Raw genomic sequence first — 27,551 nt, 5'->3', positions numbered from 1 at the left:
TCCAGGTAATTCCAAAGCGTTCATACTTTTTCTTGCCACTGTATGTCTGGACCATTCAGACCACATCGACATCCTGTGTGAATTAGATTGGATCAACCTTGCATGACTCCATTTGCAACGGATGCACAGTGAGCATTCTATTGACATTGTTTGAAATGTAGTAGCCTAGACGTACCCTAGCACACAATTGTATTGTTTGCCTGGACAAACTCACCTGATACAACTCATTGAGGGCTTGATAATTAGTTTACAAGTCTGTATAAATCCAATGTATTTATATAGCCCTTCTTTCATCAGCTGATATATCAAAGTGCTGTACAGAAACCCAGCCTAAAACCCAAAACAGCAAGCAATGCAGGTGTAGAAGCACGGTGGCTAGGAAAATATACAATTCCTCTCAGTTCTTGTATGGCCTGCATACTCACCAGACATGTCACCCATTGAGTACATTTGGGATGCTCTGGATCGACGTGTAACGACAGTGTATTCCAGTTACCGACAGTGTATTCCAGCGAATAGAATGGCATCAAATACATGGAAACCATGGTTTTGTTGTATTTAATACCAGTCCACTCATTCCGCTCTAGCCATTACCACGAGTCAATCCTCCCCAATTAAGGTTCCACCAACCTCCTGTTAATGTCAACCACTTCAGCAGTGTGTGCCACGCGATGGTGACATGAAGGCTATTTGACAATCCATAAGGCTTTTCTTATTTCTTATACATGATAAACTTACATTTTGTAAGGACCTCATTTTTATGTTTCCCATAAAAGCAGATTATTTATTTCCCTTTGTGTGTGAAACTAATTAACAAAAATGTGGGATTTTGTCATATACAGTATGCGAAAGCGTGAAAAATGTTGTCCAACGTTAGAAGTACAGTTCCCACTCAGCTCAGTCAAAACTGTTCGTTGCTCTGGCTCCCCAATGGTGGAACAAATTCCCTCACGACGCCAGGACAGCGGAGTCAATCACCACCTTCCGGAGACACCTGAAACCCCACCTCTTTAAGGAATACCTAGGATAGGATAAAGTAATCCTTCTCACCCCCCTTAAAAGATTTAGATGCACTATTGTAAAGTGGCTGTTCCACTGGATGTCATAAGGTGAATGCACCAATTTGTAAGTCGCTCTGGATAAGAGCGTCTGCTAAATGACTTAAATATAAATGTAAATGTAAATGTAGTAGCTAGTAGCCTAGTCAAGGATGTGTCGGTGCAATTGTGATCACATGACATTTTGTTACAGACCAACGGAACAAGTAAACCTTGAATTTTGTAGGTTTAAAATATCCCTCTAGTGGCCAGGATTGATCTATTTTAACATGAAGAAGTACCAGAATATAATCAGTACCACCTGTTGAGGTTAGCATAGAACTAACGTGTGCAATGTTATCTGATGGGACCAGCTACAATTTAGTGGTCTTGTATTTGTACCTTTGAAACATCAGTTCTTCAATGTTCAGAAGAAAAAAAACTATAGGCTGGACAGCACTTCCCACTGGAGACTTGATCTATCGATAGCTATCCATTTAGTCTTACATCCAAGGTTTTAACCAAACCCCTTTGATATTTGTCACTGACTAGTACCAATGTGCTATCGTGAGAATAACAATTGGGGAATCTCTTAAGAACTAAATATAGTTACTGCTGCATTCAAAGTCATTCCCAAGGATAGATTTACCAGAGCAAATTAAATGTAACCATACTTTATACATGGTATATCATCAATGAGACTATTTAGGCCTAATTGCATTTGCAAAGTCATCAACATCTTTTGTTTCAATTCAACCCAGGGTTCAACTGAAAATAGACCATACATATAGGCCTGGGGTATCAAGCTCTGGTTGATTTCTAATGGAATCGTCACGTTCATCATTAACATGTTGGATTCACGTCTCCATCTCAACCAAAATCTAAGTTGAAGAATAGGACTAAATCCAATTGTATTTAAAGTGCAATTAACGTTTGATTTCATTTAACTTAGATTTTTGGTTAAATTATTAATTTGAAGACAAACTTGATGTTGAATTGTGTTTGGTTGTCAACGCAACCCAACATCAACATTTGAAGGAGATGTATCTTCTGCTTGGACAGTTCCATCTGTGCCACTGACTTAGTCTGGCTTTAATTCCAGTATGTCTATAAATTAATCATTGATATGCTGAATTAACATCTCCATTGCATTGACAGCCAAACACAATTGAATATCACTTTTGCAATACAGTAAATAGCCTATTAACAAAGTATTTATTCAACCTTACAATGATTAACACATCCATGGCCACCGTTTGAGGTTAGCCGACTGTAACTATAAATGTCTTATTATGTAATCACAGAAATTGGTTGCAGGTCTGTGGAAATCTTCACAATTGCCATAATAACCTGTGCCGAATCTAGAACAGCTTTGATCACATGTGATTTTAATGTAATCTCAACTGCAACCTAGGTCATTTGGTTGTGCTATTAGATGAAGCATAGTGATAACACATTTAGTTGTTGTATAAATACAAAATATCTGACATGGTATTCCTCTTTTGAACTTTGTTGTGCTTTTAGATGGTTGAAAGCCTAGTGATAACACATCGGGAACTGAACAAACCTCAGGCTGACTTTTTGAGTGGGTGAATAGAGGTTGAAATCTCATTTATTAAGTCTCCTACAAATATTACCCACATTTCCACATTATAATGACATGATGTGTCCAGTGGGTGGTTGTGTACAGAAGGCTAAAGGTAGCAGCTGGAATATAATCATTATAAGGCATGTAAACAATTTCCAATATGCTGTAAAGGTTATGCTTGGCTGATCAAAATGATACTTCAATAACATAAGCTATAACAACATAGCGCTAGACGAATACAAAGAACAGCGAGACTGTGAGGGCTCTGTTTTCCAATAAGGCAATGCAAGTAGTCCAGTGAACACCGATTAAGGATGTGTCATGCCAAATGATGATATCAGCTCAACTTATTTTCCTACACATATCCCAAGGTCAGCTGGCGGTGAGATTTGCCTCCGTACTTTCTTCAGCAGGGTAAATATACATCTGTGCAAACAAGTGTGAGTGGCAGTCAAAGGGCCGGCACCACAATATGGGAGAAAATATGGCTTTACTTTCCCTCTGTAAAAACAGGGAGGAACAGGGAATCTGTTCTTCCCTGTAACGGTGTACTCCTATAAGAGACACTCCATGTTTGCCTGTCAGGGAGATGAACGAGAAACACGGGCTGCTCAGAAGGGTCAGGGAGCGGTTTGAAATCCTCCTTTGTGCTCCTAGTCTAGCTGTGTTGGAGACAATACGGATAATGAGAGAGGAATTTGGCGTGGAGCAGAGTGCACACACAGGGGAAGCACCTCGCCCAAGCTCAGGAGCCCAACCAGCTGTCTGGGCTTTTGTCTCCAAGGGCTCTGACTACAGGCATGCATGGGAAATGATTGATATCACTGCTGCACTCTTTGTCTGTAGACGACAGTACTGAACAACTTACACTTACACACACTAGAAATGTGGTCCTGCTGTGAGAGCCACCATATCATATTGTATATCTACTGTTTTAGTGTAAAGTTGTACCATGAATGTATATATTTCCTTTATGTTCTGTACTTTTTGGTGAAGAGGTCTACTGTCGCCTGTAGGTCTATGTTCCCACATTACTGATCTCTAATAAGTGTATACAAAACATGGCCTCTGCAGTGTCGATTTAGGTGTTTCTCAGTTTCCTATGTTATCTAATTGTTGCCTATCAACTCGACGGGAGGTCTTCAATCATGAGCATGCTACTACTTTAGCTTTCTCTGAGCCACAATGTTATGTTCAGTCATAGATTGCTACTGTCCCTGAGATTTCAATGTAGTGTTTTTTTCCTGGGGTATTTTTATTTGGTTGCAAAGAGATCAAATGTATTATCGATGGACAAGGTGCATTTTCTTAGTTGCCAAGGTGTGACCGTGCTGATGCATTATGTCCTCAATAAGTGAGCAATTATCTGACATCTCTCTCAGCATGGCATTTGAGTTTGTATCCAGGAGCCAGGAACACATGGATATCATATTGTAGGCTATACACGGGGTGTGTGTCCGGGTGTCCTTCAGTGATCCTTATCTAGTGGTCATCTGATCTTAGATGTGTCTGAGGCTGAACCCCTGCACCATTCCGTTTCAGAACCACTTGATAAAGGGTCGATGTAGATTGATGTAGGTTGGCGTAGAATTACTAGTAATTCTATTTTTAGAAAATGTATTTCTTGGGTTGGCCTAATGTTATGTTCATGGTGGTCCTTAAAATCATGAATAAATACAATGACATGTTTTGTTGTTTAGAACAGGTTAAGGTCAACTTGTGTATTGTCCCATTTATATGGATTCATATGGTTTATCGTTGTAATAACAATACCAACTCACGCCCCTTGCCTTGGAGGAGGAGGGACTTTTCAACTTCCATGCACTGAATAATTGCAACATGTCCCATGGTTGAAGGAGCAAGACGTGGATGGAAAAGCGCCTTGCGCGGCACACGTGGATGGAGATATATGTGGCAACCTGTTGATAACGGATTTAGGACAACGGATAACTTTGTAGGAGTACAATGACAAAAGTGACAATAGACACATTATTGAAAGAAGATCTTGTTTTTGCCGACGGCGAAGACAGAGTAATATGCTACTGCATTCCCATGGAATTCAAACTTTTAGGATAGTGGTAACAAATGTGCTAACTTTTATCAAGTAACGCTTAGGTGGCCTACCGATGTCACACGTTTCTGTAAATGTGAAACAGTATCATAAATAATACAAATGATACTGCGCGGTGAAAGAATAGTCCTACAAAGAAAATCGTTTCGTTATTATGTACAGTATGAACACATAACAGGTGTTTTCGGAGTAGTCAAAGAGCATACTTATTTGAATACATAAATAACTGTCAAACGTGCAAATAACTGATCGGTAGGTAACCATTCACCAAGAAGAAGCCTATTTGAAATGGTCTACACTTGCTTTATTTACTGGGAAGAGATAACTTGTAAGATAATTCAATTAAAGTCTCGGTTCACAATGAAACTGCTGAACTTACTTTGCGTTGTTGTCGGGTTGTGGAGGACATGCCTGACGAACGGAAACTGCCGGAACCTCTTCATTGACAGCTGTCATTGCTCCTCCGAGAGGTCCAAGAAGTTGGGCAGACAAACGTTCCGGGTGAAAGTGGTGTGTGATGATGTGGAATTACTGGACACTCTACAACCCAGTTTCTTACCCAACAAAACAGTTTCCCTGTGAGTATGGCATCAAACAACCAACAAAACAGTAGTTGAACAAAGGTTGTTAAAACGTTGTGTGTACCAAATGCAGGGGCATTAGGCTTCTACTTCCAGCTTATACATACTATATATACATTTCACGCACGCAGTTGATTTTAAAATATTTATCTTTTGTTTGTTTTTAGTCCTATCCTTCAGCTCCACTCAACCCCTCCCATCTATCTCCCATCTATCTCTATTTGCCATATATTTTTCAACTGTGCTGTGTGATATTTCTCAAAAGTTCAGAACCTTTCTATTCTCATAGATTCTACATATTGTACATTTTTTAAAAATGTTTTGCTAAGAGTATTATTATATTGTTGATAGATTGACTATGACTTTTTAAATCACCCATCAGTGCTATTTGCAGAGGGGGGCATAACTTGGCCAGGGGTTCTGGGGGTTCTCCCATTTTTTTTTGGGGGGGGGGCATCTAAAGCACATTTCATGCATTTCTACACAATCTAATATGACTCATGTCCCTTCTAGTTGTCCCCTTTTTAGAACAACAAAAAGTAAGCATAAATGCCCACACAGTCATCAAGCTAGGAAAGAGATGATTAAATATGTTTAAGTGATTGACAAGACTGAACTAGATCCATGATAATTCCATAATCAATATTGTGTTGCACCTTTAACTAATAGCTTAACAAATGAACAACTCGTATGAATAAAGTACAAAGACTTAACTTTTGATTGTCTTTAAGACAGCCTCTATATCAAATTTCAGCCAGACCGCCCAGCCAACCCGAGCCTACTACACGCCCGACCCCCACCAGTCTAGTCAATAACTCAACTCTTTCCCCAACACAACATCCTTCCCATCTTTTTTTATGTCTCAAGGGAAAGGTTTGGGGGGGAAAAGTTGAATGAAAACACACATCTTAGTGAAACATTCATTATTGGTTTCAGGTGTGTTAGGCCAAGGCCAAGGCCAGAGTGACAACAGTACAGCAGACCCCCAGGGCCAGGACTGAGCAGGCCAGCAACTAGGAATTGCCTAAATGTGATTAAAATACAATATAATAGAATACAGTATATACATATGAAATTAATAAAGCACTATGTAAACATTATTGGAACTAGTGTTCCATTATTAAAGTGACCAGTGATTCCATGTCTATCAATATTGGGCAGCAGCCTCAAAGGTGCAGGGTTGGCTTTTGATAATGGCTTTTTAACAGTATGATGGCCTTGAGATAGAAGCTGTTTTTCAGTCTTTCGGTCCCAGACTTGATGCACCTGTACTGACCTCGCCTTCTGGATGGTAACAGGGTGAACAGGCCGTGGCTTGGGTGGTTGATGTCCTTCCTGTGACATCTGGTGCTGTAGGTGTCCTGGAGGGCAGGCAGTGTGCCCCTTGTGATGCATTGGGCAGACCGCACCACCCTCTGGAGAGCCCTGCGGTTGTGGGCAGTGCAGTTTCCATACTAGACTGGATACAGCCCGACAAGATGCTCTCAATTGTGCATCTGTAAAAGTTTGTGAGGGTCTTAAGGGCCTCCTGAGGTTGAAGAGATGCTGCTGCACCTTCTTCACCACACTGTCTGTGTGGGTGGACCATGTCAGATCGTCGGTGATGTGAACGGAGCAGAACTTTAAGCTTTTCAACTTCTCCACTGTGGTCCCGTTGATGTGGATAGGAGCGTGCTCTCTCCGCTGTTTCCTGAAGTCCACGACCAGCTTCTTTGTTTTGTTTGATGTTGATGATGTTATTTTCCTGGCACCACTCTGCCAGGGCCCTCACACCCTCATCTCCTCCCTGTAGTCTCTTCATTGTTGGTAATCAGGCCTAAAACTGTTGTGTCATCTGCAAACTTGATGATTGAGTTGGAGGCATGTGTGGCCACGCAGTCATGGGTGAATAGGGAGTACGGGAGGGGGCTGAGCACGCACACTTGTGGGGCCCCTGTGTTGAGGATCAGCAAAGTGGAGATGTTGTTTCCTACCTTCACCACCTGGGGGTGGCCAGTCAGGAAGTCCAGGACCCAGTTGCACAGGTGTGGTTCAGACCTAGGGGCCCAAGCTTAATGATGTTGTTGAAGGATGAGCTTGGAGGGTTCTATGGTGTTGAAGACTGAGCTGTAGTTAATGAACAGCATTCTTACATAGGTATTCCTCTTGTCCAGATGGGATAGGGCAGTGTGCAGTGCGAAGGAGATTGCATCGTCGGTGGATCTATTGGGGCGGAATGCAAATTGAAGTAGGTCTAGAGTGTTAGTTAAGTTAGAGGTGATATGATCCTTAACTAGCCTCTCAAAGCACCTCATGATTACAGAAGTGAGTGCTATGGGGCGATAGTCATTTATTTCATTTACCTTTGCGTTCTTGGTACAGGAACAATGGTGGACATCTTGAAGCAAAAGGGGACAGCAGACTGGGATAGGGAGAGATTGAATATTTCCGTAAACACTCGAGCCAGCTGGTCTACGCATGCTCTAAGGACGTGGCTTGGGATGCCATCTGGGCCGGCAGCCTTGCGAGGGATAATACATTTAAATGTCTTACTCATGTCGGCCACAGAATGAGAGCCCACTGTCCTTGGGAACGGGTCACGTCGGTGGCACTGCGTTATCCTCAAAGCGGGTGAAGAAGGTGTTTAGCTTGTCTGGGCTATGACGTCGGTGTCCGCGACTTGGCAGGTTTTCCCTTTGTAGTACATGATTGTTTGTAGACCCTGCCACATATCTCTTGTGTCTGAGCCATTGAATTCTCTGTAGTGACATTTTGGCTGTTTTATTGCCTTATGGAGGGAATAAATACACTGTTTTTGTATTCAACCGTATTCCCAGTCACCTTGCCATGGTTAAATGCGATGGTTTGCATTTTCAGTTTTGCGCGAAATGCTGCAATCTATCAACGGTTTCTGATTTGCGTAGGGTTTAATCGTCGCAGTGGGAACAACATCCGCTATACACTTCCTGATGAACTCAGTCACTGTGTCGATGTTACTCACAGAGGCTACCGGGAACATATCCCTGTCAACGTGATCAAAATAATTTTTCCGATAGAAAGGGATGAGCAAAATGGAGTCATTATTTGATTAGCCGAAGGGAGGGCGGGGGAGGGCCTTGTAGGTATCCTGCAAGTTGGAGTAGCAGTGGTCGAGTGTTTTAGCAGCGTGAGTATTATAGTCAATGTTGATGGATCTTTGGTACAACTCCGATAACCAAAATTACTTTCCGTCTGTATGTAATAACACAAAAAACTTTCTGGGCTAATAATGTAAGAAATAACACATTTTAAAAAATGAAATACTGCAAAGTTGCTTAGGAGCTAGAAGCAGAGCTGCCATATCTGTCGGCGCCATCTTTCCAGTAGGGTTGATCCTAGTGTTCTGACCAAGCAACAGCAGTCAAGCACCCAAGCTACCTGGCTAATGTTGGCTAGCTTTCTAGCTACTTACAGACACAAATGAGAGAACAGCTCACTCTGACCACTTTATCGCCCTAGCAGAGCTGGTTTGGCTGTTTTTATGGTATCCAGAGCGTTGGCAACTGTGCTGCCTGCAACAATTTAATTACGCTTTTTTGTCAACGTTTACTGACACCGGCCATATTCAGCAGGTGTTGAGCTTTGTATATTTGTCAGTTATTCTGCGCTCTGGCACACGCAGATGAGAGTGCTCTGAAATCTGAGTAGATAACCAGAGCATATTTACCAGCTACGTCTATCGACAGTTGTCGCAGTGACATCATGAACATTCTATTGAAATGGTTACTGGCATAGTGGAGTCTTTTGTTTAGACATGTAGCTAGCTAGCTAGCTAGCTAGCTAGCTAAACAATGAAACATAATAACAACTCATAACGTTACTACCCTGTATGAATCTGCAGGTATCTAACCAACCAGGTTCAATGTTAGCTAGCTAACATTAGGCTATAACTAGCAATGCAAATGGCTCTGAGATACAAATAATATACTTACACAGATCATACACGTAATGTTAGCTAGCCTCTTAGGCCGCCCCATCCCGCATGCGGGATCGTGACTACAGCCTCAAGCTCATTACCATAACGCAACATTAGCGATTTCTAAAAATTGCAAATGAAATGAAATAAATATGCCTGCCCTCAAGCTTATCCTTTTCTTAACAATCCTGTCGTCTCAGATTTTCAAAATATGCTTTAGAACCAGAGAAAATCAATAATTTGTGTAAGAGTGGTGATAGCTAGCTTAGCATTTAGCGTTAGCATTTAGCACGCAACATTCACAAAAACCAGCAAAGGGATCAAATAAAATAATTTACCTTTGAAGAACTTCAGATGTTTCAATGAGGAGACTCTCAGTTACATAGCAGATGTCCAGTTTTTCCTGAAAGATGCTTGTGTAGGACACAACGTTCCGTTTTGTTACTATGCATTTGGCTACCGAAACTAACCGAAAATTCAGTCACCTAAACGTCGAACTTTTTTCCGAATTAACTCCATAATATCGACTGAAACATGGAAAACGTTGTTTGAATCAATCCTCAAGGTGTTTTGTCATATATCTCTTCATTGAAATGCCGTCCCTGGAAGCGTGCATTCTTCTCTGATTCGGATGGAAAAATACTGGTACCTGACTTTTGCGCACCAATTTCCACGCAGACACCGTGCGGGACACTTTTTTTTGTAGGCTCTTATGGTCAATCTTCCAATGATATGCCTACAAATACGTCACAATGCTGCAGACACCTGGGGGAAACGATAGGAAGTGTCCGTTCATTCCTGTCGCATTCACAGCCATATAAGGCGATCATGGAAAACGTGCCTCCAGAAATCCTGTTGATTTCCTGGTCACTCAAACATCTTGGTTTTGCCTGTAGATTATGTTCTATGGCACTCACAGTGAAAATCTTTGCAGTTCTGGAAACGTCAGAGTGTCTTCTTTCCAAAACTATCAATTCCAAGCATAGTCGAGCATCTTTTCGTGACAAAATATTGCGCTAAAAACGGGCACGTCTTTTTATCCAAAAATGAAATACTGCCCCTATAGGTCTAACAGGCTAGCAAGCAGTCAGCTAAAGTTAGCTAGCTAGCTAAGAGTACTTTAACTTGAAATGAAAACAACTTTGTGACAAAATTATAAATGCTTAATATCTGAAAATGTAGCTAGCTAGACTATCTTAGCCCTATACATGGCTGGATGCTTCTCCCGCTCCTTCATGGGTGCCTTGGTTGCTCTTAGTTTGAAGATGTAATCCAGAGACAGGACTTTTATACAGCCTTCTGTGTCTTCTCTTTTTCGACTCCCTCTGAATATTTGCAATCAAACGCTAGAATGTTCCCCATCTCCTTCGCTATCATACTCTAATTCCACTGATTTCAAAACTCAGTCCTCCAGAAAGTGGAGAGTTTGGAAGTAGTTTGGAACCACCAAGACTCTTCCTAGAGCTGGCCGCCTGGCAAACTGAGCAATCAGGGGAGAAGGGCCTTGGTCAGGGAGGTGTCCAGGAACCCGTTGGTCACTGTGACAGAGTTCCTCTGTGGAGATGGGAGGACCTTCCAGAAGGACAACCATCTCTGCAGCACTCCATCAATCAGGGCTTTATGGTAGAGTGGCCCAGGCGGAAGAAACACATCGGTTAAAGGCACATGACAGCCCACTTGGAGTTTGCCAAAAGGACTCTCAGACCATGAGAAACAAGATTCTCTAGTCTGATGAAACCAAGATAGAACTCTTTGGAATTAATGACAAGCGTCACTTTTGTAGGAAATCTGTCACCATCCCTACGGTGAAGCATGGTGGTGGCAGAATCCTGATGTGGGGATGTTTTTCAGCAGCAGGGACTGGAAGACTAGTCAGGATCAAGGGAAATATGAACAGAGAAAAGTACAGAGAGATTCTTCATGAAAACCTGCTCCAGAGTGGTCAGGACCTGAGACTGGGGCGAAGGTACACCTTCCAACAGGACAACGACACTAAACACACAGCCAAGTTAACGCAGGAGTGGCTTCGGGTCAAGTCTCTAAATGTTCTTGAGTGGCCCAGCCAGAACCCATACTTGAATCCTAATATCTTTGGAGAGACTTGAAAAAGATCTAGTTATCTGATAGAGTTAAGTTTTTTTTCTGTTAATTTAAACAGCAGTTTCCTTGCCAGCTAACTCGGTGAGAGAGCGCAACACGTACACACTGTACCATGCTCAACCCTCCTGTGCTGGTACAGACAGCCTTCCAGAAGCTTTGCCTTCTCACAGCCTGTCAGAATCCAGCCGAATAGATGCTCCAAACAGCCTACCTAACTGCTTGGAGGCGTCCGCATGGTCCTAAAGCACACCGCAGCCCCGTTTCGTATCACATTCCAATGCTAAAACTGGAGGGGACAAAAATGCAATTTCAGAATGAGGGGGGGGGACATGTTTCCTTCGTATCATCCGAGATCCCTAAAGGTTAGAAAGCTGCCGCGGTCATCCCCCTCTTCAAAGGGGGTGACACCCTAGACCCAAACTGTTACAGACCTATATCCATCCTGCCCTGCCTATCTAAAATCTTCGAAAGCCAAGTTAATAAACAGATCACTGACCATTTCGAATCCCACCATACCTTCTCCGCTGTGCAATCTGGTTTCCGGGCCGGTCAAGGGTGCACCTCAGCCACGCTCAAGGTAGGAAACGATATCATAACCGCCATCGATAAAAGACAGTACTGTGCAGCCTTCTTTAGCGACCTGGCCAAGGCTTTCGACTCTATCAAATCACCGTATTCTTATTGGCAGACTCAATAGCCTTGATTTTTCTAATGACTGCCTCGCCTGGTTCACCAACTACATTGCAGACAGAGTTCAGTGTGTCAAATTGGAGGGCATGTTGTCCAGACCTCTGGCAGTCTCTATGGGGGGGTACCACAGGTTTTAATTCTCGGGCCGGCTTTTTTCTATGTATTTATCAATGATGTCGCTCTTGCCTAGGGCGATTCCCTGATCCACCTCTACGCAGACGACACCATTCTGTATACTTCTGGCCCTTCCCTGGACACTGTGATAACTAACCTCCAATGCCATACAAGCTTCAATGCCATACAACACTCCTTCTGTGGCCTCCAACTGCTCTTAAACGCTAGTAAACTATAAATACAGCTATATATAACTATAAACTCCAACTATAAATACCTAGGTGTCTGGTTAGACTGTAAACTCTCCTTCCAGACTCATATTAAATATCTCCAATCCAAAATCAAATCTAGAACCGGCGTTCTATTTCGCAACAAAGCCTCCTTCACTAACGCCACCAAACTTATCCTCGTAAAACTGACTATCCTACCGATCCTCGACTTAGGCTATGTCATCTACAAAATAGCTTCCAATACTCTACTCAGCAAACTGGATGCAGTCTATCACAGTGCCATCCATTTTGTTACCAAATCACCTTATACCACCCACCACTGCGACCTGTATCCTCTAGTCGGCTGGCCCTCGCTACATATTCGTTGCCTGACCCACTGGCTCCAGGTCATCTATAATTCTATGCTAGGTAAAGCTCCGCTTTATCGCAGTTCACTGGTCACGATAACAACACCCACCCGTAGCACGCGCTCTAGCAAGTACATTGCACTGGTCAGCCCCAAAGCCAACACTTCCTTTGGCCGCCTTTCCTTCCAGTTCTCTGCTGCCAATGACTAGAATGAATTGCAAAAATCTCTGAAGCTGGAGTCTTATATCTCTCTCTCTAACTTTTAGCATCAGCTGTCAGAGCAGCTTACGGATCACTGTACCTGTACACAGCCAATCTGTAAATAGCACACCCGACTACCTCATCCCCATATTATTACTTACCCTCTTGCTCTTTTACACCCCAGTATCTCTACTTGCACATCATCATCTGCACATCTATCACTCCAGTATTAATGCTAAACTGTAATTATTTTTGCCTCTATGGCCTATTTATTGCCTACCTCCCTACTCTTCTACATTTGCACACACTGTACATAGATTTTAAAAAATATATTTTATTTTGTGTTATTGACTGTACGTTTGTTTACGTGTAATTCTGTGTTGCTGTTTTTGTCGCACTGCTTTGCTTTATCTTGGACAGGTCGCAGTTGTAAATGAGAACTTGTTCTCAACTGGCCTACCTGGTTAAATAAAGGTGAAACATTATATATATATACATATATATTTTATGTAAACAAAGTCATTCTTGTTAATAATTGTTCTAAGATACATAATTAATTATGCACCAAGGCTAATCTTGTCTTCACTTTCTTAAACTGTTGTTGCAGTTGTGCCTGGAGGCATTACCAAGTTTTGATTGGAGGAAGTGTTCTTCACTGACAATCTTGGGTCACGGTCATGTTTAAAAAGTCAGTGTTTATATTGTAAAGCTCATAAATGGTAAATGAGCCAGACTAAATTAATTATCCCCTGAAATAGCATAAACATTGTCTCTTTGTCCAATCAATGCCTCTTGGCAGGAATGAGGAGTATCCTTCATTGCAACAACAGTTTGCAATTCAGATAGTCTACTCTTTTTAAGAAGACAAATTACAAATCCTTTGTAACGTTACATTTAAAGTGACACATATAATGCTCACTGTCTTTCCCCTTGGTCAACAAGCCTCCAGCAGGCCTCTTGGTTGGCCAGGAAGCAGCTTTCCTGCATTAGGGAATGTGACCATTTGTCGGGCCGAAGTGGCCTCCCATGTCTCCCTTTTGTTTAGACGTGCTGTGAAAATAAACAGATATGAGAGGAAAATAGGCTATGCACTTCATGTGACTTACACGGAGTGAATTCCCTCACTAGTAGATCTCTCCTAATGCATCAATCCCCTTGGCCTCCTTCATTGTTCCTTTCATTCACTTCACCTGTCCAGACAACAAGTTCTGAATTAGTGACCTTCTTTATTATGGCATGTACAGTAAGTTTTCCTCAAGTAGATGCATTCTATTCACAAATCATGTTTAGTGGTTGAAATTAAGTGGCAGCACCATCCCTATGTCTTTTACTTTGACTTACTATTTATTACAAATTCCCAATGCAGTATAAAACATCTTCAAACATAACAAATTGAAAAGAAAATTGATTGTTTGTGAAATGTCCAGAATTCTTAGCACCTCGAGAGCAGCAGAAGCCCTCTATTAACACCTCTGCATGTTTCCCTCTCCGACACGTGAAAGAAGTTGCTCCGGAGTTGGAGTGGAGTCTGACAGCTTTGTTGACCTTGACCTATCTGGTGTAATCGTTTCAGCGGCAAGTATGAGAAAGAGAGAGGCACTGTGTCTCTGGAGAACAGTAGCAGAGATTGTAGCTGACACCTGTCTCAGGCAATGCACTGGCTAGGGAACATAGCACTGGCCTAAGAGAGAAGAGAGACAGAGAGACAGAGAGAGGAAGAGAGAAAGTCAGAGAGAGAAGCTGGGCGCATATGGAGGGAGGGAGGGAGGGAGGGAGGGAGGGAGGGAGGGAGGGAGGGGGAGGGAGGGAGGGAGGGAGGGAGGGAGGGAGGGAGAAAATGAGAGAGAAACATTTAGAGGGATAGAGGGAGTGACAGGGATAGAGACTTGGAAAGAGTGACACAGAAGAAATGCACAGGGAGGCAGGAAGTGTTGTGAAAAGAGATGTTTGGGTTGGTGAGATGGAAGGAGCAATAGGGAGAACATGACAGGGAAACACAAACATTGTCTTTGCAGGCGGCTGTTGTTGCTCAGTCACAGTTGAAATGCAAACCTAACCGGCGAACAAGATTTTATCTACTTTTAGATATTGTATGTGACAATGCGTGTGCTCTGCACTTGTAAAGCTGACCGCAAAGAGAAGTTTGGACTTCATCGTCCGTCTCCTTCTCAGAGATTTGCGGTGTTCTGTCAGATTTTTTTACCTTGTCAGAATCCGCAACAAAGAAAATTGTAGTATATGCATGCATGTACTAACTGTAGGTAATGTAGCATAAGCATGCATGGCTTTTTTTCAGATACCACTGATAATCTTCTTTTGGATTTGGACATCCTCTACGACAGAACCACCAATAGCTCCTCAAAACCACCAAAGACTCTATTCTCTCCAAATGGATGCCTGTGGAAAGGAAAATGAGTGCATTGGATTTGGGTAGGGACATATCTGGAGTTTCCTGGCATAGGCCTACGGTCTTTTATTTATTTGTCAGGATCCATGTACAACATGCACCTGGATTAGCTAGATAGTGCATTTGGAGCATTTGGAAAGTATTCAGTATTCAGTATTCACCCTTTTCCACATTTTGTTACGTTATAGCCTTATTCTAGAATTGATTAAATGAATAATTTAACAATAATATTTTAGCAAATTTATTTCCCCACTCATCATGACATTTGATTGTTTATCTTTGTTAGACAATGTGAGGTGACAGATGAATGAATGACAGATCAGCTATGAAACGAGCAGACAGATTAGCCTAACATTACTTGCATAGTTTCTGATCCCCCCCCCTTTGAATGTTTTTATTATTTGCCCCTACCACCCACTTCCCTGGTTGGAGGACCTGGTTGAAACCATACACAAATATCTCTCTGTATGTATGTATATATATATATATATATATATATATATATATATATACGTATATACACTGCTCAAAAAAACAAAATAACACATCCTAGATCTGAATGAATTAAATATTCTTATTAAATACTTTTTTGTTAACATAGTTGAATGTGCACAAAAATCACGCAAAAAATATCAATGGAAATCAAATGTATCAACCCATTGAGGTCTGGATTTGGAGTCACACTTAAAAATTAAACACTCAAAATTAAAGTGGAAAACCACACTATAGGCTGATCCAACTTTGATGTAATGTCCTTAAAACAAGTCAAAATGAGGCTCAGTAGTGTATGTGGCCTCCACGTGCCTGTTTGACCTCCCTACAACGCCCGGGCATGCTCCTGATGAGGTGGTGGATGGTCTCCTGACGGATCTCCTCCCAGACCTGGACTAAAGCATCCAACAACTCCTGGACAGTCCGTGGTGCAACGTGCCGTTGGTGGATGGAGCGAGACATGATGTCCCAAATTCAGGTCTGGGGAACAGGCGGGCCAGTCCATAGCATCAATGCCTTCCTCTTGCAGGAACTGCTGACACACTCCAGCCACATGAGGTCTAGCATTGTCTTGCATTAAGGAGGAACCCAGGGCCAACTGCACCAGCATATGGTCTCACAAGGGGCCTGAGGATCTCATCTCGGTACCTAATGGCAGTCAGGCTACCTCTGGCGAGCACATGGAGGGCTGTGCGGCCCCCCCAAAGATATGCCACCCCACACCATGACTGACCATGACTGACCCACCGCAAAACCGGTCATGCTGGAGGATGTTGCAGGCAGCAGAACGTTCTTCATGGTGTCTCCAGACTCTGTCACGTCTGTCACGTGCTCAGGGCGAATTTGCCAATCTTGGTGTTCTCTGGCAAATGCCAAACGTCCTGCACGGTGTTGGGCTGTAAGCACAACCCCCACCTGTGGACGTCGGGCCCTCATACCACCCTCATGGAGTCTGTTTCTGACCGTTTGAGCAGACACATGCACATTTGTGGCCTGCTGGAGGTCATTTTGCAGGGCTCTGGCAGTGCTCCTCCTGCTCCTCCTTGCACAAAGGCTGAGGTAGCGGTCCTGCTGCTGGGTTGTTTCCCTCCTACGGCCTCCTCCACGTCTCCTGATGTACTGGCCTGTCTCCTGGTAGCGCCTCCATGCTCTCGACACTACGCTGACAGACACAGCAAACCTTCTTGCCACAGCTCGCATTGTTGTGCCATCCTGGATGAGCTGCACTACCTGAGCCACTTGTGTGGGTTGTAGACTCCGTCTCATGCTACCACTAAAGTGAAAGCACCGCCAGCATTCAAAAGTGACCAAAACATCAGCCAGGAAGCATAGGAACTGAGAAGTGTTCTGTGGTCACCACCTGCAGAATCACTCCTTTATTGGTTGTGTCTTGGTAATTGCCTATAATTTCCACCTGTTGTCTATTCCATTTGCACAACAGCATGTGAAATTTATTGTCACTCAGTGTTGCTTCCTAAGTGGACAGTTTGATTTCACAGAAGTGTGATTGACTTGGAGTTATATTGTCTTGTTTAAGTGTTCCCTTTATTTTTTTGAGCAGTGTATATACAGACAGTGCCTTCAGAAAGTATTTATACCCCTTGACTTATTCCACATTTTGTTGTTACCACCGGAATTCAAAATGGATTAAATAAATGTTTTCCACCCATCTACACACAATACCCCATAATGACAAAGTGAAAACATGTTTTTACCCATTTTTGCACATTTATTGGAAATAAAATACAGAAATATCTTATTTACATAAGTATTCACACCCCTGAGTCAATACAAGTTAGAATAATCTATGTCTTTCTGGGTAAATCTCTAAGAGCTTTGCACACCTGGACTGTAAAATATTTTTAAAATGTTTCAAGCTCTGTGTAGTTGGTTGTTGATCATTGCGAAACAATCATTTTCAAGTCTTGCCATAGTTTTTCATGACGATTTAAGTCAGAACTGTAACTAGGCCACTCAAGATGTAAGGGAGGAGTAGAGAGAAGGATCGAAGGACCAATGTGCAGCGTGGTAAGTGCCCATAATGTTTTTTTTAAATAAAGACAATAGAACACTCAAACAAAACAACAAACGATGACGTGAATATACAAAACCGAAAACAGTACTGTGTGGACCAAACACTCCCACGGAAAATCAAATCAAATCAAATTTATTTATATAGCCCTTCGTACATCAGCTGATATCTCAAAGTGCTGTACAGAAACCCAGCCTAAAACCCCAAACAGCAAGCAATGCAGGTGTAGAAGCACGGTGGCTAGGAAAAACTCCCTAGAAAGGACAAAACCTAGGAAGAAACCTAGAGAGGAACCAGGCTATGTGGGGTGGCCAGTCCTCTTCTGTCTGTGCCGGGTGGAGATTATAACAGAACATGGCCAAGATGTTCAAATGTTCATAAATGACCATAATGCAGAACAGTTGAAACTGGAGCAGCAGCACGGCCAGGTGGACTGGGGACAGCAAGGAGTCATCATGTCAGGTAGTCCTGGGGGACGGTCCTAGGGCTCAGGTCCTCCGAGAGAGAGAAAGAAAGAGAGAAGGAGAGAATTAGAGAACGCACACTTAGATTCACACAGGACACCGAATAGGACAGGAGAAGTACTCCAAATATAACAAACTGACCCTAGCCCCCCGACACATGAACTACTGCAGCATAAATACTGGAGGCTGAGACAGGAGGGGTCAGGAGACACTGTGGCCCCATCCGAGGACACCTCCGGACAGGGCCAAACAGGAAGGATATAACCCCACTTTGCCAAAGCACAGCCCCCACACCACTAGAGGGATATCTTCAACCACCAACTTACCATCCTGAGACAGGGCTGAGTATAGCCCACAAAGATCTCCACCATGGCACAACCCAAGGGGGGGCGCCAACCCAGACAGGATGACCACATCAGTGAATCAACCCACTCAGGTGACGCACCCCTTCCAGGCACGGCATGAGAGAGCACCAGTAAGCCAGTGACTCAGCCCCTGTAATAGGGTTGGAGGCAGAGAATCCCAGTGGAAAGAGGGGAACCGGCCAGGCAGAGACAGCAAGGGCGGTTCGTTGCTCCAGAGCCTTTCCGTTCACCTTCCCACTCCTGGGCCAGACTACACTCAATCACATGACCCACTGAAGAGATGAGTCTTCAGTAAAGACTTTAAGGTTGAGACCGAGTTTGCGTCTCTGACATGGATAGGCAGACCGTCCCAATAAAAATGGAGCTCTATAGGAGAAAGCCCTGCCTCCAGCTGTTTGCTTAGAAATTCTAGGGACAATTAGGAGGCCTGCGTCTTGTGACCGTAGCATACGTGTAGGTATGTATGGCAGGACCAAATCAGAGAGATAGGTAGGAGCAAGCCCATGTAATGCTTTGTAGGTTAGCAGTAAAACCTTGAAATCAGCCCTTGCTTTGACAGGAAGCCCGTGTAGAGAGGCTAGCACTGGAGTAATATGATCACATTTTTTGGTTCTAGTCAGGATTCTAGCAGCCGTATTTAGCACCAACTGAAGTTTATTTAGTGCTTTATCCGGGAGGCCGGAAAGTAGAACATTCCAGTAGTCTAACCTAGAAGTGACAAAAGCATGGATTAATTTTTCTGCATCATTTTTGGACAGAAAGTTTCTGATTTTTGAAATGTTACGTAGATGGAAAAAAGCTGTCCTTGAAATGGTCTTGATATGTTCTTCAAAAGAGAGATCAGGGTCCAGAGTAACGCCGAGGTCCTTCACAGTTTTATTTGAGACGACTGTACAACCATTAAGATTAATTGTCAGATTCAACAGAAGATCTCTTTGTTTCTTGGGACCTAGAACAAGCATCTCTGTTTTGTCCGAGTTTAAAAGTAGAAAGTTTGCAGCCATCCACTTCCTTATGTCTGAAACACATGCTTCTAGCAAGGGCAATTTTGGGGCTTCACCATGTTTCATTGAAATGTACAGCTGTGTGTCATCCACATAGCAGTGAAAGTCAACAATATGTTTTCGAATAACATCCCCAAGAGGTAAAAGATATAGTGAAAACAATAGTGGTCCTAAAACGGAACCTCGAGGAACACCGAAATTTCCAGTTGATTTGTCAGAGGACAAACCATTCACAGGGACAAAATGATATCTTTCCAACAGATAAGATCTAAACCAGGCCAGAACTTGTCCGTGTAGACCAATTTGGGTTTCCAATCTCTCCAAAAGAATGTGGTGATCGATGGTATCAAAAGCAGCACTAAGGTCTAGGAGCACGAGGACAGATGCAGAGCCTCGGTCCGATGCCATTCAAATGTAATTTACCACCTTCACATGTGCCGTCTCAGTGCTATGATGGGGTCTAAAACCAGACTGAAGCATTTCGTATACGTTGTTTGTCTTCAAGAAGGCAGTAAGTTGCTGCGCAACAGCCTTTTCTAAAGTTTTTGAGAGGAATGGAAGATTCGATATAGGCCAATAGTTTTTTATATTTTCTGGGTCAAGGTTGGGCTTTTTCAAGAGAGGCTTTATTACTGCCACTTTTAGTGAGTTTGGTACACATCCGGTGGATAGAGAGCCATTTATTATTACATTTACATTACATTTAAGTCATTTAGCAGACGCTCTTATCCAGAGCGACTTACAAATTGGTGCATTCACCTTATGACATCCAGTGGAACAGCCACTTTACAATAGTGCATCTAAATCTTTTGTTCAACAGAGGAGGGCCAAGCACAGGAAGCAGCTCTTTCCGTAGTTTAGTTAGAATAGGGTCCAGTATGCAGCTTGAAGGTTTAGAGGCAATGATTATTTTCATCATTGTGTCAAGAGATATATTAGTAAACCACTTGAGCGTCTCTCTTGATCCTAGGTCCTGGGAGAGTTGTGCAGACTCAGGACAACTGAGCTTTGAAGGAATACGCAGATTCAAAGAGGAGTCCATAATTTGCTTTCTAATAATCATAATATTTTCCTCAAAGAAGTTCATGAATTTATCACTGCTAAAGTGAAAGTCATCCTCTCTTGGGGAATGGTGCTTTTTAGTTAGCTTTGCGACAGTATCAAAAAGGAATTTCGGATTGTTCTTATTTTCCTCAATTAAGTTAGAAAAATAGGATGCAGCAGTAAGGGCTCTTCGGTACTGTCTTTCCAAAACAAACACCCACAACCCAAAAGTGAAACCCAGGCTACTTAAGTATGATTCTCAATCAGGGACAAAAATTGACAGCTGCCTCTGATTGAGAACCATACTAGGCCGAACTCAAAAACCAACATAGAAAAACAAACATAGACTGCCCACCCAACTCACGCCCTGACCATATTAAAACAAAGATATAATAACAGAACTAAGGTCAGAACGTGACACAGGAACAATATATATGTCGTCCTGGCAAGCAACTCCAGTGTATTTTTGGCGTTCTGTTTTAGGTTATTGTCCTGCTGAAAGGTGAATTAATCTCCCAGTGTCTGGTGGAAATCAGACTGAACAAGTTTTTATTCTAGGATTTGGCCTGTGCTTTGTTTCATTCCGTTTATTTTATTCCTAAAAAACTCCCTTGTCCTTGCCAATGACAAGCATACCCATAACATTATGTAGCCAACACCATGGTTGAAGTTATGAATAATGAAGTTATTAATGAAGAATTACTGTGGTACACAGTAATGTGTTGTGTGGGATCTGCCCCAAATGAAACGCTTTGTATTCAGGGCATGAAGTTAATTTCTTCGCCACATTTATTGCAGCTTAACTTTAGTGCCTTATTGCAAACAAGATGCATGTTTTGGAATATTTTTATTCTGTTCAGGGTTCATTCTTTTTTTCTCTGTCATTTAGGTTAGTTAGTATTGTGGAGTAGCTACAATGTTGTTGATCCATCCTCAGTTTTTTTCCTATCACAGCCATTAAACTCTGTAACTGTTTTAAAGTCACTATTGGCCTCATGGGGAAATACCTGAGAGGTATCCTTACTCTCTGGCAGCTGAGTTAGGAAGGACGCCTGTATCTTTGCCATTTTTGTATTGATACACCATTCAATGTGTAATTAATAACTGCACCATGCTCAAAGGGATATTCAATGTCTGCTTTTTCTATTGTATTTTTACTCATCTACCAATAAGTGCCCTTCTTTATGAACCATAGGAAAACCTCCCTCTTCTTTGTGGTTGCATCTGTGTTTGATTTTCACTGCTCGACTGAGGGATCTTACAGATAATCGTAAGTGTGGGGGTGCAGAGATGAGGTAGTCCTTCAAAAATCATATTAAACACTATTATTGCACACAGAGTGAGTCCATGCAACTTATAATGAGACTTGTTAAGCAAATGTTTACTCCTGAACTTATTTAGGCTTGCCATAACAAAGGGGTTGAATACTTATTGACTCAAGACATTTTAGCTTTTCATATTTCATTCATTTGTAAACATTTCTAAAAAAAAACATAATTCCACATAATTCCGCTTTATGAAGCCTTTACTGTATAAGCTGAACATCATTTAAGGCGGGGCTGGTTTTTGTATTGGATTCTAATTGGATCCTTGTATGGGAGTCCTACACTGTAGATTCTACAGTGTAGGACTCCCATACAAGGATCCAATTACAGTGTAGAATGTCAATGTTTTTCCTCCTATAGGATTTCCAATCATTTTGTTGATGGGAATTGAATAGGTTTTCACATTACATTCCAAAGGATTTAACCTCAAAACTTGGCTATTCACTATAGTTAACTTGGCTGCTTAACATATGGAGCCCCAAAATCAAATCAAATCAAATCCAATTTTATTTGTCACATACACATGGTTAGCAGATGTTAATGCGAGTGTAGCGAAATGCTTGTGCTTCTAGTTCTGACAATGCAGTGATAACCAACAAGTAATCTAACTAACAATTCCAAAACTACTGTCTTATACACAGTGTAAGGGGATAAAGAATATGTACATAAGGATATATGAATGAGTGATGGTACAGAGCAGCATACAGTAGATGGTATCGAGTACAGTATATACATATGAGATGAGTATGTAGACAAAGTAAACAAAGTGGCATAGTTAAAGTGGCTAGTGATACATGTATTACATAAGGATGCAGTCGATGATGTAGAGTACAGTATATAGGTATGCATATGAGATTAATAATGTAGGGTAAGTAACATTATATAAGGTAGCATTGTTTAAAGTGGCTAGTGATATATTTACATCATTTCCAATCAATTCCCATTATTAAAGTGGCTGGAGTTGGGTCAGTGTCAATGACAGTGTGTTGGCAGCAGCCACTCAATGTTAGTGGTGGCTGTTTAACAGTCTGATGGCCTTGAGATAGAAGCTGTTTTTCAGTCTCTCGGTCCCAGCTTTGATGCACCTGTACTGACCTCGCCTTCTGGATGATAGCGGGGTGAACAGGTAGTGGTTCGGGTGGTTGATGTCCTTGATGATCTTTATGGCCTTCCTGTAACATCGGGTGGTGTAGGTGTCCTGCAGGGCAGGTAGTTTGCCCCCGGTGATGCGTTGTGCAGACCTCACTACCCTCTGGAGAGCCTTACGGTTGAGGGCGGAGCAGTTGCCGTACCAGGCGGTGATACAGCTCGCCAGGATGCTCTCGATTGTGCATCTGTAGAAGTTTGTGAGTGCTTTTGGTGACAAGCCGAATTTCTTCAGCACCCTGAGGTTGAAGAGGCGCTGCTGCGCCTTCTTCACGACGCTGTCAGTGTGAGTGGACCAATTCAGTTTGTCTGTGATGTGTATGCCGAGGAACTTAAAACTTGCTACCCTCTCCACTACTGTTCCATCGATGTGGATAGGGGGGTGTTCCCTCTGCTGTTTCCTGAAGTCCACAATCATCTCCTTAGTTTTGTTGACGTTGAGTGTGAGGTTATTTTCCTGACACCACACTCCGAGGGCCCTCACCTCCTCCCTGTAGGCCGTCTCGTCGTTGTTGGTAATCAAGCCTACCACTGTTGTGTCGTCCGCAAACTTGATGATTGAGTTGGAGGCGTGCGTGGCCACGCAGTCGTGGGTGAACAGGGAGTACAGGAGAGGGCTCAGAACGCACCCTTGTGGGGCCCCCATGTTGAGGATCAGCGGGGAGGAGATGTTGTTGCCTACCCTCACCACCTGGGGTTGGCCCGTCAGGAAGTCCAGTACCCAGTTGCACAGGGCGGGGTCGAGACCCAGGGTCTCGAGCTTGATGACGAGCTTGGAGGGTACTATGGTGTTGAATGCCGAGCTGTAGTCGATGAACAGCATTCTCACATAGGTATTCCTCTTGTCCAGGTGGGTTAGGGCAGTGTGCAGTGTGGTTGAGATTGCATCGTCTGTGGACCTATTTGGGCGGTAAGCAAATTGGAGTGTGTCTAGGGTGTCAGGTAGGGTGGAGGTGATATGGTCCTTGACTAGTCTCTCAAAGCACTTCATGATGACAGAAGTGAGTGCTATGGGGCGGTAGTCGTTTAGCTCAGTTACCTTAGCTTTCTTGGGAACAGGAACAATGGTGGCCCTCTTGAAGCATGTGGGAACAGCAGACTGGTATAGGGATTGATTGAATATGTCCGTAAACACACCGGCCAGCTGGTCTGCGCATGCTCTGAGGGCGCGGCTGGGGATGCCGTCTGGGCCTGCAGCCTTGCCAGAGTTAACACGTTTAAATGTCTTACTCACCTCGGCTGCAGTGAAGGAGAGACCGCATGTTTTCGTTGCAGGCAGTGTCAGTGGCACTGTATTGTCCTCAAAGCGGGCAAAAAAGTTATTTAGTCTGCCTGGGAGCAAGACTGGTCCGTGACTGGGCTGGGTTTCTTCTTGTAGTCCGTGATTGACTGTAGACCCTGCCACATGCCTCTTGTGTCTGAGCCGTTGAATTGAGATTCTACTTTGTCTCTGTACTGACGCTTAGCTTGTTTAATAGCCTTGCGGAGGGAATAGCTGCAATGTTTGTATTCGGTCATGTTGCCAGACACCTTGTCCTGATTAAAAGCAGTGGTTCGCGCTTTCAGTTTCACGCGAATGCTGCCATCAATCCACGGTTTCTGGTTAGGGAATGTTTTTATCGTTGCTATGGGAACGACATCTTCGACTTCGACGCACGTTCTAATGAACTCGCACACCGAATCAGCGTATTCGTCAATATTTTGACGAGCCAAGCCATCAAAAAACTCTTAACTCTTAAACAACTACCTGTTGCATCTGCATCACACATTAAAGTTATTGTGCACACGTGGTTTATTTTTGTATGCATAGCTGACTATTATAATTTAAATGGAAAAAAAATAATGATCATATCTTTGTCTTACTGTGCACCAAATCTAGTGTTCTTGTATGTCATATTGTAATGTCTAATTTAAAGACAACACGTTGCATGAATAAGAATCCAATCCAATAACTAAAGTAAGTGTTTTGTTGAAAACAATGTACTGTACTGGTTTTCATACTGTAAATGAACTTGCAGCCTTGAATCACTTCCATATTGTGGTGGTGAATAAAACCAAAATGAATATAGAACTGTTGTTTCCGAAAAGGTTTATAATTAATGTTGTTGTATTGTACTGGAACAAATAACAACAAACTATAATTTAATGGATTCAAATAAGAAAAACAGTTACAATAGGATTCTAATCGGGTGACAAAAACCTATAAGATCCAATTGGATTCCTTTTGATTTCCAATAGGATTCTGATAGAGGTGACACAAAATCCTATAGGATTCTATGGAATAATTCACTCATTTGAATCATTCACAACATTTTGGGACTTATGGCAAAGCGCTTAGTGCTCACATTGGTGGTGGCGACAGGCATATTCTCTCGTCTGCACACAGTTGTTGTCATTCCAGTGTCTGTCATGGAACATATCCACACAGTTGTCTCCTCCCACGAACCCAGAGTTGAAGGCTTTGTCGGGTTCATTGGGTGCCCAGTTTAGGAAATCCAAGGACTGCATGCATGTCTGTCCAACTCCAACCAACTGGAAACTTCACTAATACAATAATAAACACTTTTATTCGTTTTTAATTAGTTATATGTTTGAGATACACATGGTATACACCGTCCAAAGAAATACATACTTGGGGTATTGTGTGTAGGCCAGTGACACAACATCTAAATGTAATCCATTTTAAATCAGGCTGGAACATAACAAAATGTTATATTAATACTGGCTGGGTATATGAATACTTTCTGAAGGCACTGTATAGCACTGTATATTTGTACTGGACTCGTCAAACCAACCAAATCCTCCTATCTTAATTCTTCCCCTCAGATGTCCACAGACTAACCCATCTTTCCCAGTACACTACCATTTGACTATTTCCTTTTGCTATACATCCTTCTATTTTACTGTGATGTCTGACGAGGGTCTTGAACCTCTCTATTTGTACCATCTCAACAACGATTGCAACAACGAAAATATATCATTTATGTAAGAGTACAATCATATTTCCCATTGATTGATCGTGTTTTTTCAGGTCTCCTAACGGCACTGTTTGTAGGTCCATTTCAACACAGACATCATGACTCAACAACCACTCCTGGGACTGAAAAACATTGGTCTTTCCTCTATCAGAACATTGAAGTTTAGCAGTGCCCTTGCTTGTGAAAGATGGCATTTTTGTCCCCGTGGACTGTTTTTGTTGTGCTATCTATAAATCTATTTCCTTGCGTTCCTAGCTCTCTCGTTCCTCAGGTGGTGTTTCCGTCCTCTCCGCCCTGTTCTAAGTGGTTTATCATGAATATTTAATAGACATGCACGCCAAGCCCCTCTATATTCTCTGCATTTTCACACAGACGCCTCTGTTAGCGAGGATGGAGCAGAGAGTGAATGCCTCTCGGTCCGCAAAAGGCTGCAGTTCAGTACGCTTCGTGCAGGCCTTTAAAGGGCGACTACACTTCCGGATTTGGCCTCGTTAGATTTGGGTAATGAAGAAATGGTTGGTTTTGGGGTGTGGTTTGATGTGGGTGTCTCGTGTGTGTTTGTAGGTGGGAAGAGTTAGCCAAATTATTTCACTAATTAGCTTTAGCAGGCTGGTGTGTGACCGTGGCGAAGTTGGTTTGATGTTGGATAGTCTATCTCTGGGGTTAGTTAGGGGGACCGTCAATAAATGACACAATGTAAATGGCACAATATTGTCACGTTGCACACCTTTTAGTTTTCTCATTAAATGAAAGTTATTGAAATTTGGAGCTATTGATATTTTAACATATTGCCCCATGTACATTGTCTAAATTACCAATGGTCTCTAACTAGCCCCATATGTGTATCCTGTGAAATATATTTTCTATAACTAAAAATATAGCATTTTCAGATCTACCCCTTCTTAGACTTTCTTTCAATGAGAATGACAGCTATAACTCAGATTTCTATGTGAATTTGGTTGGGTTGCCAAAAACGTACATATTCCAGCTTCACGGCGATTATATTATATGACTGTCGCCTCCCGTTTAAGTTAATTGTGATGGTAATGACGTTGGTCTTATAAAAGTATTAAATAAAAAGTGTTGACAGTGCTGAGTAAGAACTTAAACATATAAACAGCAGCTCTGTGCTGTATTCGTTGACAGTCTCTCTCTAGTCACAGTTTTAGACGTTTTGAAATCTCACAGTGTCAACTTTGCTGTAGCTTTCTTTGATGCCTGCTACGTTATTGCAGACAAGGTCATCGGAGCCATCCGATTGGCCAGCGGTAGGCCTATAGTGCACTTGATTTTCTCTCCGGGCCCGCCGGGAAGGCAGAGTTTGTACCTTCAGTGAACAACTGAAACCTTGTTTTTGTCCAATACTATATCTGTCTGGGATTCTTAACAACTGCACCCCG

General features: G+C 42.6%; 1 protein-coding gene across 3 annotated transcripts in view; it reads left to right on the top strand.

The window, feature by feature from the left end:
- Positions 1–3,730: 3,730 nt before the first annotated feature.
- Positions 3,731–27,551, top strand: part of LOC118369393 (adhesion G protein-coupled receptor A3-like) — a 262,103-nt gene continuing 238,282 nt past the window's right edge. For all 3 annotated transcript variants that reach the window (XR_008095029.1, XR_008095030.1, XM_052498400.1), the window contains exon 1: positions 3,731–5,274. Coding sequence is in view for 1 of the 3 variants with exons in the window: in XM_052498400.1 (XP_052354360.1) it covers positions 4,985–5,274 (290 nt within the window). In the remaining 2 variants the exon portion in view is untranslated. The remainder of the gene's footprint in view (positions 5,275–27,551) is intronic.

The sequence above is a fragment of the Oncorhynchus keta genome, chromosome 36 (genome assembly GCF_023373465.1).
Source record: "Oncorhynchus keta strain PuntledgeMale-10-30-2019 chromosome 36, Oket_V2, whole genome shotgun sequence".
Lineage (NCBI taxonomy): Eukaryota > Metazoa > Chordata > Actinopteri > Salmoniformes > Salmonidae > Oncorhynchus > Oncorhynchus keta.
This window is presented reverse-complemented; position numbering and strand designations above follow the sequence as displayed.